This window comes from Trypanosoma brucei, chromosome 10, assembly GCF_000210295.1.
Source record: "Trypanosoma brucei gambiense DAL972 chromosome 10, complete sequence".
Lineage (NCBI taxonomy): Eukaryota > Euglenozoa > Kinetoplastea > Trypanosomatida > Trypanosomatidae > Trypanosoma > Trypanosoma brucei.
The window spans coordinates 2,349,951-2,365,025 of NC_026743.1; the positions used below are offsets into that span (position 1 = coordinate 2,349,951).

The following is a 15,075-nucleotide window of genomic DNA, read 5'->3' on the forward strand; positions in this document are numbered from 1 at the left end:
CTCTGATGTGCGAGTATGTGTCTCTGTGATAAAGTGGTGCCCAAACTTTGAAGCAGCGGAAGAAAAATGAGTTAAGAGGGTTGGAAAGGAGGAAATGAATAAAGAAGGTGCGGATCCAAGGAATGGTGGAATGAGTGTGAAGAAACACCGGGATCTGAGGGTTAGGAATAATCACTCCTCGTGCCGGCTGTTGTGAAGAGGATGCGGGGTGTGTGGGGGGAACCATTTACATATTTACATTTATATTTATATATGTGTAAGTGTTTGTGTGTATGGCTCGATGAACGATTACTTTGCTCTCTCCTCCCCCCTTACATGCACATGTGTTTATGCTTGTTGCGTTGTGAGATTAGTTGTAGGAAGTCATACTCGTAGTGGGCGTGCCATCCGTGTGGGGCGGGGTGTAAGATGTTTTATTCCACTTTTCCCCACATTAGTAATCCTTCGACTTTCCTTTAGCTTACATCTGTTGGGTACTGTAGGAGGTGTTAGGGAGGAATTGCCTTTTCACTTGGAATATGGTAATAACGTAGTTGGACACGAATTTACGCGGTGCATTTAAGCAGTTGCGCGTACCAGTGACGTGATGAAAGTGCGTACACACAAATAAAATAGGAAGAAGCGTGCATGTACACTAACTTGTACCGATGACGCACTGGCTGTCATTATGTGGCCGTTCGTGCGCATATTTTTTTTTCTTTTTTTCTTTTCCCATCTTCACCGGATGGTCGCGTTAGACACCTAGGTTGATTCAAATTGTGTCAAGGGTGGAGGCTGTCAAGAGGACTTGCAACGAAAATTCAAAGAAAAAAAGAAGAAAGGGAGAGTTTCCGGCCTGCAATAAACACCAGAGCGGAAAGCGAAGTAGTGGAAGCGTCGCATCGACAAACAACAAAAGAAAAATACAACGCCACCAAACAAGTTATGGTCTCCAAGAAATCACTGTATGATGTACTCGGCCTGTCACGAGATGCTACGGCTGCTGACATCACGCGTGTCTACAGACGTTTAGCGCTGCAGTATCATCCCGACCGCAACCCCGAGGGCGCAGCAAAGTTTAAAGAAATTTCCAACGCATACAGTGTGCTCTCTGACGAAAAGGACCGTCGTACTTACGATGCGACTGGAATAGTGCCGGGCGCAGCGAGTGGGAGAGGCGATGAAATGTCGGAATCACAGCGATCTGCTGAAATGCAACAACGTGTACATCAATTTTACGCCACATACGCGGGATCACATGAGGAGGAGGAAGATGTTATTGAACGATTCAAAAAGTGTAAGGGTAACTTTGGTCGAATGATACGAGAGGAGTTATTGTTTGACAACGGTAAAGTCGAGGAGGTTAAGCGACTACAAGACCTTGTGCGCTCCCTTGTGAAAAGGGGGAGGTTGGAATCTACGGAGGCGTGGGAGATTACATCCACAGAAGCGGCACGAAAGCGCATTGAGCGGGCCATGGCGAAAGAACGGAAAAGGGCTGTTGAAACACTCGACGCAATGGGGTTGAGCACCAAGAAGAGTGGAGCAGGGAGCATGCAAGAGCTTCAGGCCATTATCTCACGTAACCAAGAGAAGCAGTGGGCTGATATGCTTGGTAATCTGGAGGAAAAGTACGTTAAGCGAAAGAATGTAGCTGAGGAACACGCCGGGAAGAAAAAGAAGCGGGAACAGCAGGAAAGTGCATCGGCACCTCGAAAAAAGACAAAGAAATAAGTCTACGCATTATTCTCAGCTAGCCGTGTGCATGCCACAACTACATCCGAAAGCGGTGTATCGATGACCATAGATTCTGGAGACTAACTTAGCTGTGTTGGTTTGGGAACTTCGCACTGCGTGAACACTAATGCATTCAGTTTGGTCGAAACATTGTGACGGCACGCTAGTGACAACTACCTCAACATCACACTTCCAATAGAGTTAGTTTTTTTTTCACTTTCTGACTTTTTTTTTTATGTTTAGCCATCCCACAAGTGCACGCGTATTCGCGTATAGACGCTCTCATGAAAGCACAAAGGCAGAGAGCGCGCTGCTGCAAGTGTCTACCGCTGTTTTTCTACTTTTCAAAAATCCTTCGTTTCTTGTCTCGACGCATATTTATTCATTGATTCATTAAATCACTAAGGTAAAACAGCTGTGTCTCCGCGCCGCGGTGTTTGTTTGTTTGTTTGTTTCTTTCTTTCTTTGACCAAGGAGAGAAACGAAGGATTTGGGAATAGGAAGAACACTTTTATTTGCTAAGGTGCTAAGTTGCTAAACACCCTAGGTCGCTACTACCCTTTTTAGTGTTGGTGTCCCAATGCATTCAGTCCACGAATCGCTCTTAGGGGATGACGCTGCCGCGCGCAATAATGGTCGCCAGTCAACCATCAACCGAATTTCAATGCTAGTTGCTCAAAGACTTTCTGTTGTTGGAATGGAGGAGGAGGTTCGACATGGATCGGTCGCTGGCGCCTCTGTCAACACATTATGTAATGTTATTGGGGCAGGTGTGCTCTCTCTACCACTAGCAATGCATGAGGCATCTATTGTCGGTGGATTTACGCTGATGTTGTTTATGGCGCTGCTGGGAGGTCTTGCAGCGTTTATGGTCATTATGGGATGTGAAGCAACGCAGCGGTTTTCCTTTGCTGAAGTAGTAGCGCACGCCCTGTTCCCATCTTACACATTCGAGGATTTTTGTACGAAGGTGGGTAAACTGGCACTTCATGACCTTGGTTGTGTGGGGGGTGGCGCAATGGAAACGGAGGAACTGCATCGCAAACACAAGGAGAGGGAGGCGGTAAGCAGACGTAAACGTCGGGCTGTGATTGTTCTTCTTGAGCTATTGGTGTTTATTAACAACTATGGAACGCTTATCATATATTCTCGGGTCATTGGTGACTCCATACCTCCGGTCGTGAGCAGCCTCCTGCACACCTCTGGCATTATTGCTACCAGAACCTTTTGGCTGGTTACGTCCGGGGTCATTTTCTTCTTGCTCAGCTGCGTCCGGCATATGGACGAACTCAAGTGGACTTCTTTTCTGGGATTTATCACTATATTGTACATAGTCGTCATCGTTGTCGTACGTTATGTCACCAGTCTACAAAATCCCCCATACCCCGATGTGGACCCTGCCGCGCTTGAGGGAATCAACTGGTGTAAAATTAGTGTGAACATACTTCGCAGCGTATCAACATACAGCATTGCCTTTTCCTATCATAGCAACATTCCCTACTTTTATCGGGAGCTAAGGAACCGCAAACCCCACACGATGCTCAAAAGCGTCTATATTGCGTTTCCCATTGTTACAGTGTGCTACGCTACGACAGGTTTCTTTGGCTACTTGACATTTGGTACGTTAGTCGCCAGTCCCGCTGCCGGTGGTGACATTGTGCGAAATTACCCAGCGGACGATTTATTGGTTAATATCGGGCGTTTTGGACTCTTTCTACATTTTGCCTGTGTCTATCCCATTCTTTCGGTGTGCGCAAGGCGCGGTCTTCACCGAGTTATTATGCATGCACTAACTTGGAACCGTCTGAGCACCCCAGACGAGGAGGACGAAACCCCACCAGCGAATGAAACTACCAAGTACTACTCCACAGACCACAGGTATAAAATGTCGGGAGGCAGTGATGAATTGCCTTTGAGCGATGACGCTGACAGAGATGTTGGCTCTCCGGAAGACACCACCACTCTAGCTATTGTTTTGGAGGCGCTCTTCATTGTGTGCACATCTGTGGTGCTCGCCGCTTACATCTCCGGTATATCCGTCGTGATTGACTTCCTTGGAACACTCCTCGGGACGGTTATGATGTTTACCGTCCCTGGCTTCACAGGTTGGTGTATCTTATCACGTGCGTCGCCGCTTGGTGGTTCTACTGTGGTTTCGCACACCCGCCTCTTCATGGTTCTTACCTTCCTACTCGTGGTGATGGGAATTGCTTGCACATCGCTGGGTTTGCTGTTTCTTATCAAACAGTACGTCCTTCCTGCTTTGTAACTCCTTCAATGCCAAGCGCGCCTTTTACTTTTAGCCGCTGCTATTCAGAAAGCCGACTCTTGACTCCCTTCTTTCATTTGTTATTCGGTGTGTGAAACCGATGAAGGTTGTTCAAGCCACCCCTCCTCGTACAAGGGAGATTCCTTACGGAATGGGAGAGAAGGGCAGAGAGTGTGTGTGTGGGTTTCAACATTCTAATTGACGATTTGTGTGCCCCATTTTTTTTTTTTTTTCGTTGCCACTCACCCCACGTTTGGACGGTTCCGCTCGATTAGGTGTCTATTTGACTTACTTTTACGCTATGAAGGTTTTGTAGCTGCATCCACCGGCTGCTAACGTGTACCCATGTTGTTTTTCCTTTGATGTCATGCCTTGTTCATACCCAATTTTGCGGTCGATGAAAACTGACACCTTACTTTTTTTTTTTACGTATATTTGTGCACTTAATTTTCTCTATGGCAATTAAAACCCGACAACCAACCATAAATTACTTATTCTATGGATTTACTAGACGTTTACGAGAACATTGGTATAGAACTACCCGTCGTTTTCGGCGCTTGTCTGATTTGCCGGTACTCAATTATCGCTCTCGCATCAGAGGCGACGAATTCCGTCAGGTGTGGCACAGAAGCCCGGAGCTGAGTGACATATTTTGAATATATGCGTCGATGGCTGCGTAACGTTCGTGGGGGATTACTTCATCCTCGGGCAGCACGGCTTATGGTTTCCTGTGGGAAGACTCATGGCCTGCACATGGTCTCTACTGTTAGTAGAAACACTGAAACTGAAGATGAAGAAATTAGGGACAACGAATCGTTTCCACATCAAGATGATGATGACGAGTCCGTGACGGAAATAAGCGAGGAGATGATGCGATCTCTTCCGAAAGCTCCTCCGAAACTGAGGTCAGCGGGGTCACTACTCTCCACCGAAGAGCAGGAGCAACTTACAAGGATGATTTTCAAGGCGCACTATGCGGGGGAAGGGATAGGGGAAAACGATCGAGCGATGTGGTACCAAAGTGCACTGGAGATCCATTGGCTGGAGGAATGGGCGTACGAGGAATTTGACGGGCAAACACAAAGGGATGTGGCACGTCGTGCCGTGAAGAAGGCAGTTCTTCAGCGTGTGGATCTACACAAACCGCTTGCTTATATTATTGGGCACCAGCCATTTTACGGTTGTGATATTCGTTGTTCCCCACCTCTCCTTTGTCCGCGACCGGAAACAGAGATGTGGACCCATTGGCTCGTTCGCACATGGCTTTCGAAAATACCTGAAACGACCCAACCCTTGCGTGTTTTGGATATGTGCTGCGGGACCGGCTGCGTTGGTATTGCCATCGCCAAGCATGTGCCCTCCGCACAAGTTACTGCCGTGGATATCCTGGATGAGGCGATTGGGGCATCAGAGGAAAATGCAAAACTGAATGGGCTTGAAGCGAGTCGCTTTTGCACTTTAAAGAGCGACATGTTCGAATCCTTTCTTGTCTCGAATAGCGGGAGTCTCACCGGAGAGGACACAAAGTTAGACCTCAAGAAGAAAGAACCAGCAGCAGAGCATGCTGGTTCTTTTGACATCATAGTGTCCAATCCGCCCTACGTGTTGCCGGATCAGTACACTGATTTACCACCTGGTATTAAGTTGTGGGAGTCCAAGTTGGCCTTGGTGGGCGACGAGAAGCGCGAACAGCAGCAGTATCTTTACTTCCAAGAGCTGTCCGAATTTGGTTCTTTGTTACTGAAGCCCAAAGCGATGCGAAACCCTGCGCTTTGCGCAGCGCCAAACATTGTTATTGAGGTAGGTCTACAGGCAGAACAGGTTGCGTCCGTCATGGAGAAGAGTAAACTATGGGAAAATGTGGAGATTCACTTGGATTACGCGCAGCAGATGCGATGGATTACTGCCTCTTCCTCCCACTAATCTCTCGGAACGGTATCCACGCGCTAAACACCGCAACGGTCGCCCACTGGCGCAAGTTTTTCGAAACTCATGCTGATGTGGACGACCGTTGCCATTGCGAGCCGTGCTCACCAGGATGTTTCCTTGGGAACGGTGTGGGTCCCATGATCCCTTTCATCCACGAATGGAGTGTTGTGGTACTGACTTGCACTGATTCACTAGTTTTCTTGTAAATTACTGCTACCATTACTAGTATCGCCGTTAGTGCCGCAGATGCACTTGTGTTGTGATGATATATTTAGTTTTCAACGTCACCGCTGAATGAATACCACTACGGTAAGGGAAGCCCGTCGCAAAGAGGTACGCAAAGGGAGCTGTGAGCGCCCCTTCCTTCTTGTTGTGCTTTGCTGACGCTCGGAAGGCCCCATCTATAAATGGGTAGTATTACAGTTATTATTTTAGTGTCATTTGTTACTAGTTTTGTAAAGAATCTGCATGTTTCTGCATCTGAGTTTTATTCTTAGAAAGAAAGTGGAAACAGGAAAGAGGCGACGATGGTTCTTATTGAGTGCAAGCGTTTACCAAAGGATGAGTATAGTAAGGACTATGACGTATTTCTAGTGTCCATGCCTGGAAGTACAAACATTGGTGAAGCGACGGATGCACTTCAAAAAATGCGCAACACTCGGGTGCGTATAAAATGGATGTGTGCGGCAGCGAAGCAGCTTGCAAAAGATTTCTGCTCGGATGAGCAAAAGCACCACCTGTTGGGGGCTGTAGAGGATGCAGAGCGCTACATGGCCATTGAGCGAGCAGAAAATCGTCAGTTGTGCTCTCAGGAAGACCTAGACGCCCATATTGCAGCCTTCAAGGGAAGTGCGATGATTTTGTTCCCGGCCGAATGCAGTGGCACCGACGCCGTGAAACGGCTGGCCCTCGTTCTTGATGATGAAAACACAACTGATTTGGAGCGCTCGAAGGCGCACCGCCTTTTGAGTATCATCGACGATGGTGCCGCTACTGAGGATATTCTCCAAGGACCAGCGGTGATGTGGTGGAGTGGTAAGCCACTTGATAGAAATGCAGATTTTACCAAGTATGTCGGAAAGAATGAAAAAACAAAAATAACGGTGAAGCTGGCGGCCAAGGATGCACCTCCGCCACCACGCGAACCGGCTGTGGACGCCAAAACACAGTCAGAGATGATGGCTTTCTACTTTAAAAAGCAGGAAGAAATGAAGAAACTCATTGAAGACGAGGACCTCACCTATGGTAACAGTGCTTGGGCGGATCCCCGTGGGCTGAGGTCACAGTTGCACGGTTTCGATGGAGTTAAGTACAAACCTGGGTAAAATGTGAAGCAAGTACGTTTTTCTCCCCACGGGCACCTCGTATATTATTTCCATTATTATTATTATGGTTTCCAATGGTCTGCTCTTTCTTTTTTTTGTCCCCTACACTGCGAGGTAGTGTGCTCGCATCTACGTATGCCTCCTCGTGAATGCAACGAAACAACATGAGAATGAAGGAGGAGAGTGATAAACTTCATGTTAGATTGTTATAGAAACTTCCCAAGTGCGTGCGTGGGGAGTTTGTGTTGTACCTTGTCTGTGCGCCACTGCTGTTGCGTTTTGTTCTCAGATCCCTCATCCCAATATTTTCGCTGTTTGCACCCGCCGGTTTACATCGATGGGTCCGAGCACTGTGTTTGTCGGTGCTCACCGCATGTGAAATACTTTCTCCTGCAGAGCGGATGCAACGCGTACTCACACGCACAGGGTTATACATATATACACATATGCATATTTCCGTAGTGATAATAGCAAACATAAATTCTTTGACATACCCCTTTGCTTGTCCCTGGAGACCTTGATGTTCCTCAATGCACAACAATCGTACGGCTTTCACTTTTCTTACCCTTTCTTTTAAAAATACACCTAACCACCTCGTATCACTATAAAAATATATATATATATATAAAATAAATCATAGGTTTCAACTCTTTTTCTCTTACCTTCCCGGTAATAATGGGCGTAGACCTCACCGGAGTGCAGAAGAAGAAGCGGGTGGTACGCCACCACACCTACTCGACGAACCCGTACATAAAGCTTCTCATCAAGCTGTACAAGTTCCTTGGGAAACGTACCAATTCCCCATTCAATAAGCTCATTCACAAGCGTCTGCTCAAGAGCCGTAACAACCGTGCGCCCATCTCACTCAGCCGCATTGCTGTCTGCATGAGGCGCCGCACCGTGTGGCTTAAGAAGGGGAAGAAGTCACCAATTGCCGTCATTGTTGGTGACGTGCTCGATGATGTTCGCATGACCCGCATTCCAGCCCTCCGTATCTGCGCCCTCCGCTTCTCGAAGAGCGCCCGCGAGCGCATTACTGGTGCTGGTGGCGAGTGCTTAACCTTCGATCAGCTTGCGATGATGGCACCGACGGGGAAAAACACGATGTTGCTCCGTGGCCGTAAGTCTGGACGCGAATCAGTGAAACACTTTGGCGCTGCAGGTGTTCCTGGAAGCCACGCGAAACCGCATGTGTCGTCACGTGGAAAGGAAAGGCAGCGCTCGAGCAAGCGGCGTCACGCCTTCCGTCACAAGTAGGTGGGGAAATGAAAGAGAGTTTGATTCATCTTTTGTGTTTATTTCCTTCTTTAGTAATTGGTTTTTGACCACGTTTACACCCCAAACATTCTCTTGTTTTTTTTCTGTGATGGAGGAGAGGTTGCGCTGGAGCCCTCTCCCCAGATTTGATTCACGTGAATGTGGCGCTTCTTTGCTATACTGAAAAACAAAGGTTGTGCTTCCTTTTCTTTGATTCTTTCCGTGCAGCGTTAGTTATGCCAGTGTTATTGGCGCCTTCATGTCACGGTGCGTGTTAGGCCTATCTCAACTTTCGGAACCAAACAAGGAAGTTATGGCACCTCCTAATATTTGGTGAATAAGCGTGAACGGTCGGAAGTAACAAAGGAACAGTCCACGTAGGAAGGGACAATTTCAAACGTCGGCAACACAAAAGGGGCTGGCGGGGGCCCGTGCGTGAGGGAAATCAGGGGTTAAGACAGCGGCTGCGTTGCTGTGCTCTTTCCTGCAAATTTAGGTCGTCTCGGCTTACTCGTTCGCGAGGTCCCACCTGGGCACCAACGGAGAATTTAGTTTTTTCTTATTCCTCCAGTTGTATCATTTGTATTCAATGATGATTGGAGAGCGAAACTAACGCCGGAGGTGATCCTATTGGGCGTGATTGCGAGCTACGTGATTCTATTTGCGCTTGCTTCTGTGCTTCACGAAGTAGGTGTCCGGCACACCAGCATTGTTCAAATGACACTCATAACTCCACTTGATTGGGTGATCGTGTGAGTTTATTACCTCAGTATGCCACTGCTGCCTTCTGGACCCTGAAAACCTCCATTTTTTTAGCTCTTTTTTTTTCGCCCTCACAGCAACTATACATTTGGTAGTAACGTGAGACTTTGGGTGCATCCCGTGTGAGAGATGGTAGTCGTGCGATTGTAGTGCTGGAGTCATTTTCTCCAGGTACCTCCATAGCTCAAGGAGCACGTCTCTACCCATGTATGTTTATTGTTGCGTTATTTCGAATACCTTCTTCCCATTTGTTGTCCATGATGATCCTTAAAAAACGCTCACGTTATTTCAGAAGCCATAATAAGAGCATAGCAGTGTCAACAGGAAGTGAAGTTGGAAAACGGGAAAACGCAGGCAGCGTTAGTACGTAAGGAAAAAGAGGTGGCATATACGGAGGAAGAGAGTCAGGAAAGAAAGTGCAGGTGGGAAAGAAGTGGAGGTGAGCCAATATCCGGTTGCCTTCCGTTAAAGTCCAGTATGAGCGTCTCCTTTTTTGTTCAGGAGGTGCGTTCAAACCCCGCTGTCGATGCTGAAACAGCAGCTGTGACAAGTCTCAACACCCTCTTTCATAAGTCAGGGTTGTACCTTTCTACGGCCTCCACACAGCTTCACGTGACGCCAGAAGCGGTTTGTGTCATTGACGCCCAGGACCTCTACGCAATCGCACGACATGCCCACATTCTTGTCACCAACAGAGATGTGCAGTGTGACTTTAGTGCTCTTTCCAGTGTGTTGTGGAACCAGGTGAAGAATGTCGGTGACAGGATTGATGTGTATCTTCATTTACTGGAGAGCGCGGGTCACGCACGACAGTCAAGAGCTGCGTTGGACTTGCAGCCGTTACATCTTACGCTGCTGACCCACGCGCTCTACATTTTACGGCAAATTGAGGAGCCTCACGCAAGGCAGGAGGTACGAGATGCAGTCAGCATCGTGCAAAAGGATGTTGAAATGGTGGTGCGACTCGGAAAGAAACTTTTGCACGTCCTTGGTGACGCTTTGGACAAAAGTGGCGTTGCTGACAACCGTTTTCTGCTAGCAGCGGAGATGGCTTTGTGCGCAGTGGAGTTGCTTGCTGCTTCCATCGCGTCACGGAGTGCCATTGATGTGAGCCCTCTAATCACTTTTTTCAATTCAGAGGCCTCGTGGCGGCTCAGTGGGATAAGTATCGAGGCGACGGGAAGTTACTGTGGTGCACTACATCGACTTATTCGTACCCTCTTCGCTAGACAAAACGACTTCGATGGTGTGGAACGCGTGACGGCGAAGCTGCTTGTGAACCGGCTGACGACGAGACCACCATTTGACTGGGAAATGTTCAAGAGAATACACCCGCCGCATAAGGGGACCGTAATACCGCAGTACATCGTCCTTTGCAACATGAGTACCGTGCAACTCTGCGTTCGGAAGCTGCTGCTACAGAATCATTCCTATGTAAGTGCCTTGAAGAAAAACTGTATACGTCTCTTACAGGAAATGAGTTCTCGAAAAGAGATGCTTTCCTTCTACCAGGTCCCGCTGCTTGCCGCGCTTCAAGGAATGCCAGAGTTTGATCTCTCTGACGATGCGCAGCTGCAGCTACGAGCGGTGGAAACTCACCTAGGAAATAATGAACAGATAATGCAACCCAACTTTCTTCGGATTCTGATGGCGTATGGATACACCGTCCCACATGAGCAACACAATCCACTAACCCGTGGGTCTGTTCTCTCTCTATTTAGGGCTGTGACTGAGCAACTTTTCCAACTCCCCATGATTCAATCTGGTAATGTGAACAAAATGACCCACACCCTTTTGCAGCCACCTGTCCCGACACTGTCGTTTATCCGCCTAGTGGTCGAGGCATCATCCAATGATGTGGAAACGGCTTCTGAGGTTCTTGCCGAGATGATGAAGGTTCTCACAACGATGTATGAGGCGAGCGTAGCGCAATGTGAGCTCTACCAAACTCCGGTGCGGGTATCCAAACCGCTGCGGCGAGTCCTTGCACTTACGATGACGTTATTGTTCGAGTTTTTTAGATTCCCATCGTTCGTAAAGGCTGTCAACCACATCACCGCATTGGAGGCGCTTGCGAGGATCTACGCCATAGCGCGATTGTACGTAACTGCCGAAAGCAATGCAACTGAGACTGAGAGGAAAAGCGCTATGAGATTACTCGTGAGGATGGCCGCGAAACTTGTTGTGGTATCCGAAAGCATGAAGGTGCCGGAGGTGAACACATTTTTCGTGGATTCCCTTTTGCCACGCAGCTCAATGGAGTCGCTGACACACCGTAACCACCAACAGTATGCACTGCTTGAGGCATACCTAAGAGCATTTGCCTCCGGTGCCGTTGTGACGGTGATGGAGGAGGAAACACTGCTGAAACATTGGGTTGATGTCTCACTGCGTTGCATTACAAATCGCCTTAGTGGCGCGTTAGCCGTGGCGGGATTAACGTTTCTTTCCGCCGTTTTCCTGTCGAAACGGGCTGTCGCCCCTCTTTTTGTACCAACCTACGTGGAGTTGATGGTCCCCACTTCGCAGCCTTCGCGTTATGGGGAGCCGCCCCTATATTTGACGCGACGCTTCGCTAAAACTGTGCGCGCGTGTTGTCAGGCGCTCGAGGGTTGCGATGAGCGTGCGCTGGAAGAAATTATCCATGATCAAAACTCATCTGTTGCCAAAGTTGTAAGAGATATGTTTGGAAACGACAAGAATTTATCGTTGCTTGAAAATATCCGGCCTATAAGTAGTATACTTTTAGTTGTTTCATCACTGTTTGACAAAGTGTGTGCTCTCTTAGGGAATACGGCCGGACCCGCCCTTGCCACCACTCAAGACCGATTGGCCAGGTTTCAGGTATATTACTCAGCGCTAATTAACCTTCTACAGTGCCGCAGTACTGCTGTACTACATCGAGTGTGTGCTTCCGTAGAAGCCGTAATGTTGGAACAGCTTCGTGGTGTACCAAGTGTGCAGGCACAATGGATTAAGCACATTGGAAACATTGTTGATTCACTTCAGGGAATAGGAAAGACAGCTGTTGCAGAGTGGTTTCTCGTTCTGAGTGAGAGGACAAAGAAAATGATTCCGCACGCGAGGCTGTAATCCTTCTTTTCGCCCCTTTTTTGGGATGAGGTGGGTGTAGATAAACAACAGCAAAAAAAAAAAGGAAATGTGTGGAGGGAGCCCAAGCTCTTTCTTTCTTTTTTTTTTTTTACTTGCCTACCTTTCTTGCGTTGAGTGGGGTCTGGTTAATCCGTAGGGGAGCTTACGACTAATAGCAGCAGCCTGTCTGGAGCACAGATCGCCTTGTGACATGGTTGATTGAGAGTTGGGCACCAAACTAAAAGGGAAATCTGTTTCCAAAGATGTGCAAAGCGGTGGAGAGGGAACGGACTGAGGGTTTGCGTTGGTTGAACCGTAATGCTTAAAAGGCAATATTCTACGTAAACGAAGAGAGTTACATGAGTATTTGGACCAAAGCGCCCTCTTAGTCCTTTTTGCTTATCCGCGAATATGGCGAGAATGCGAGGATCCACGTCCTTCACAGCGTACCTCAAAGGGGGGTTTGGGTGCATGTCTACGGTGGGAATTATAAATTCAGAAGCAATTTGTAAACGTCACATCAGCTTAAATAGATGCGAGATTCAAAAAGTAAAGAGGTAGGATTACATCCCCAGCTATTTACGGTGCTGCAAACCGATCATCTTTTTTCTTATCAGTTTATTTCAGAGAGTTCGTTGTTCTTCCCGTGTCTGTGGTTAGGTGCGCCAACACTGAATGAAATGACAGTAAACGCAATTACAGGTTCTATTGGTAATGTGGCGCGTGGTGTTGCAAAGGTGGTGAGCGCTGTGACTGGAGCTAGCTGTTCAGGTGGGGTATCCTCAAATGTCAGTGCTTTCGCATCGGCGGTACAGCGGAGAACTCCTACAGCCAAAAAACCATCACCATTGCCAAGGGAGCTACAGACACACCTCAATGGTTCCAACAGGGCGAAAATGAGGACCGCCGTGTATCGAACAGTACCCTCAACACGGGCCGCCAGGGCGGCTGGGTTTGGCACCCTTTTCCTAAGGCTTGGTTGGGATAAACTTGTGGGCTCCGAGGCGGGAGATAAAATGCTCCCTGTTAACAGCCACATGCGCATTGTAGAGACCCTTTGCCGGATGCGTGGGGCGGTTATGAAACTCGGGCAGATGCTCAGCATTCAAGATGATAATACGATTCCGTCCAACATCACCAGTTTATTTGAGCGCTTGCGGGATAGTGCCTATGCCATGCCACCTAAGCAGCTAGAGCAGACGCTGACGAAGGAGTACAACGACAAAAATTGGAGGCAGGAACTTTTCAAGGAGTTCATCACGGAGCCCATTGCGGCAGCTAGCATTGGGCAGGTGCACCGAGCTGCCGTTAGCGACCAAGACACGGGTGAAAAGGTAGCCGTAGCCGTGAAGGTACAATACCCCGGTGTGGCCCAGAGCATTGACTCGGATGTGGCGAACTTACGTATGCTTATGTCGTTGAACATTCTGCCCCCGGGAATGTTTGTCGACAACATCCTGGACGAATTGCAACAAGAATTGAAGACGGAGTGTTCCTATAGTAAAGAAGCAGAGAAGCAACTGCGGTATGCCGAATTGTTGCAGCAAAGCCCGGAGCTTAAGGAAGTTTTCGTCGTCCCGAAGGTATATAAGTCCCTTTCAACGGACCGTGTGCTTGTCACGCAGATGCTATCGGGTGTGTCGATTGACAAACTTGCCTCGTTGGTGGGGATGCAGGACGTGAAGGATTACGTTGCACGCTCTATGTTGCACCTGACACTTACCGAACTCTTCCAATGGCGTTTCATGCAGACCGATCCCAACTATTCAAACTTCCTATTTTGTCCCCAAACAAACAAAATTGGCCTTATCGACTTCGGAGCGGCCCGTGAGTACAACCAAGAGTTTGTGAAGGATTACCTTGATGTTGTTGCCGCGGCCGCACGCCGAGACCGCCAGACAGTTATTGAAAAAAGCATTAAACTGGGGTTTCTGAAAGGTAACGAGATGAAGGAGATGCTGGACGCCCACGCGGAAAGTGTGTTGCTTTTGGGTTTGCCCTTCAACAACCGGGACGTACCATTCGATTTCTCAAAGGAGAACTTGCCTTCGCGCATTCAGGGTTACGTGCCAACGATAGTCAGATTGCGGCTTTGTCCGCCTCCTACGCCCATCTACTCACTGCACCGTAGACTTAGCGGTGCCATTCTGCTTTCGACAAAACTGAAGGCAACTGTTCCGTCGGGTGAACTCTTTTGGAATATATACGATGAATTAACGAGCGTGTGATCTCCTCACAGGGTGTTGGGCTGCGTACACTCTTATTCTGTGGTCATCATCATTTTATTCTGGTGAGTTTTATGCTCTATGCGGCATTATATAAACACATCCACGGGGTGCAGATATGCATTCTTCTGTTCATCCTTGTTCTTTGTGTATGCGTTTATCAATTAACAAGCAACCGTCGGTTTACACCTCTGAAAGTACGTAGAGCCCGCGTGGCTCTTTGTATTCCCTCCGTGTTACGTATAGTGCAGCTTCATCAGCGGTAACGAGAACATCACCACATCCCTTCCACCTTCTTGCTACTTCTAACGAATCTATCTTTGGAATAGTCTTGTTAGAGAAGACGTAGAGTTGCTTTTCGCATTGGTTTTAAAGGACAACAACCATCACCTAGAAGTAGAGAGTACGAGTTCCCCCTGCTGCGCAACCAGAGGGTTTGTCCGTCCCTTTCTTCGCAGGGTTGACATCACAATAAGGAGAGAGAAAAGACAAACGCAAA

General features: G+C 48.1%; 9 protein-coding genes across 9 annotated transcripts; 7 read left to right on the plus strand and 2 right to left on the minus strand.

Moving 5' to 3' along the window:
• Positions 1-924: 924 nt before the first annotated feature.
• TbgDal_X12010 (chaperone protein DNAj, putative) lies at positions 925-1,713 on the plus strand (the record flags this gene model as incomplete). Its single annotated transcript, XM_011780068.1, has 1 exon — positions 925-1,713. One exon carries the CDS (start codon positions 925-927, stop codon positions 1,711-1,713), a length of 789 nt encoding a protein of 262 aa, XP_011778370.1.
• Positions 1,714-2,296: 583 nt separating this feature from the next.
• Positions 2,297-3,985, plus strand: TbgDal_X12020 (amino acid transporter, putative; the record flags this gene model as incomplete). Its single annotated transcript, XM_011780069.1, has 1 exon — positions 2,297-3,985. The coding sequence occupies one exon, from the start codon at positions 2,297-2,299 to the stop codon at positions 3,983-3,985; it is 1,689 nt and encodes a 562-aa protein (XP_011778371.1).
• A 660-nt stretch (positions 3,986-4,645) lies between these two features.
• Positions 4,646-5,908, plus strand: TbgDal_X12030 (hypothetical protein, conserved; the record flags this gene model as incomplete). Its single annotated transcript, XM_011780070.1, has 1 exon — positions 4,646-5,908. The coding sequence occupies one exon, from the start codon at positions 4,646-4,648 to the stop codon at positions 5,906-5,908; it is 1,263 nt and encodes a 420-aa protein (XP_011778372.1).
• Positions 5,909-6,441: 533 nt separating this feature from the next.
• Positions 6,442-7,239, plus strand: TbgDal_X12040 (hypothetical protein, conserved; the record flags this gene model as incomplete). Its single annotated transcript, XM_011780071.1, has 1 exon — positions 6,442-7,239. One exon carries the CDS (start codon positions 6,442-6,444, stop codon positions 7,237-7,239), a length of 798 nt encoding a protein of 265 aa, XP_011778373.1.
• Positions 7,240-7,914: 675 nt separating this feature from the next.
• Positions 7,915-8,496, plus strand: TbgDal_X12050 (60S ribosomal protein L18, putative; the record flags this gene model as incomplete). The annotated part of the gene is made up of 1 exon (XM_011780072.1): positions 7,915-8,496. The coding sequence occupies one exon, from the start codon at positions 7,915-7,917 to the stop codon at positions 8,494-8,496; it is 582 nt and encodes a 193-aa protein (XP_011778374.1).
• Positions 8,497-9,153: 657 nt separating this feature from the next.
• Positions 9,154-9,465, minus strand: TbgDal_X12060 (hypothetical protein, unlikely; the record flags this gene model as incomplete). The annotated part of the gene is made up of 1 exon (XM_011780073.1): positions 9,154-9,465. The coding sequence occupies one exon, from the start codon at positions 9,463-9,465 to the stop codon at positions 9,154-9,156; it is 312 nt and encodes a 103-aa protein (XP_011778375.1).
• A 270-nt stretch (positions 9,466-9,735) lies between these two features.
• On the plus strand, positions 9,736-12,351 carry TbgDal_X12070 (hypothetical protein, conserved; the record flags this gene model as incomplete). The annotated part of the gene is made up of 1 exon (XM_011780074.1): positions 9,736-12,351. One exon carries the CDS (start codon positions 9,736-9,738, stop codon positions 12,349-12,351), a length of 2,616 nt encoding a protein of 871 aa, XP_011778376.1.
• A 146-nt stretch (positions 12,352-12,497) lies between these two features.
• Positions 12,498-12,824, minus strand: TbgDal_X12080 (hypothetical protein, unlikely; the record flags this gene model as incomplete). The annotated part of the gene is made up of 1 exon (XM_011780075.1): positions 12,498-12,824. The coding sequence occupies one exon, from the start codon at positions 12,822-12,824 to the stop codon at positions 12,498-12,500; it is 327 nt and encodes a 108-aa protein (XP_011778377.1).
• A 60-nt stretch (positions 12,825-12,884) lies between these two features.
• TbgDal_X12090 (ABC1 protein, putative) lies at positions 12,885-14,579 on the plus strand (the record flags this gene model as incomplete). The annotated part of the gene is made up of 1 exon (XM_011780076.1): positions 12,885-14,579. The coding sequence occupies one exon, from the start codon at positions 12,885-12,887 to the stop codon at positions 14,577-14,579; it is 1,695 nt and encodes a 564-aa protein (XP_011778378.1).
• Positions 14,580-15,075: the final 496 nt, after the last annotated feature.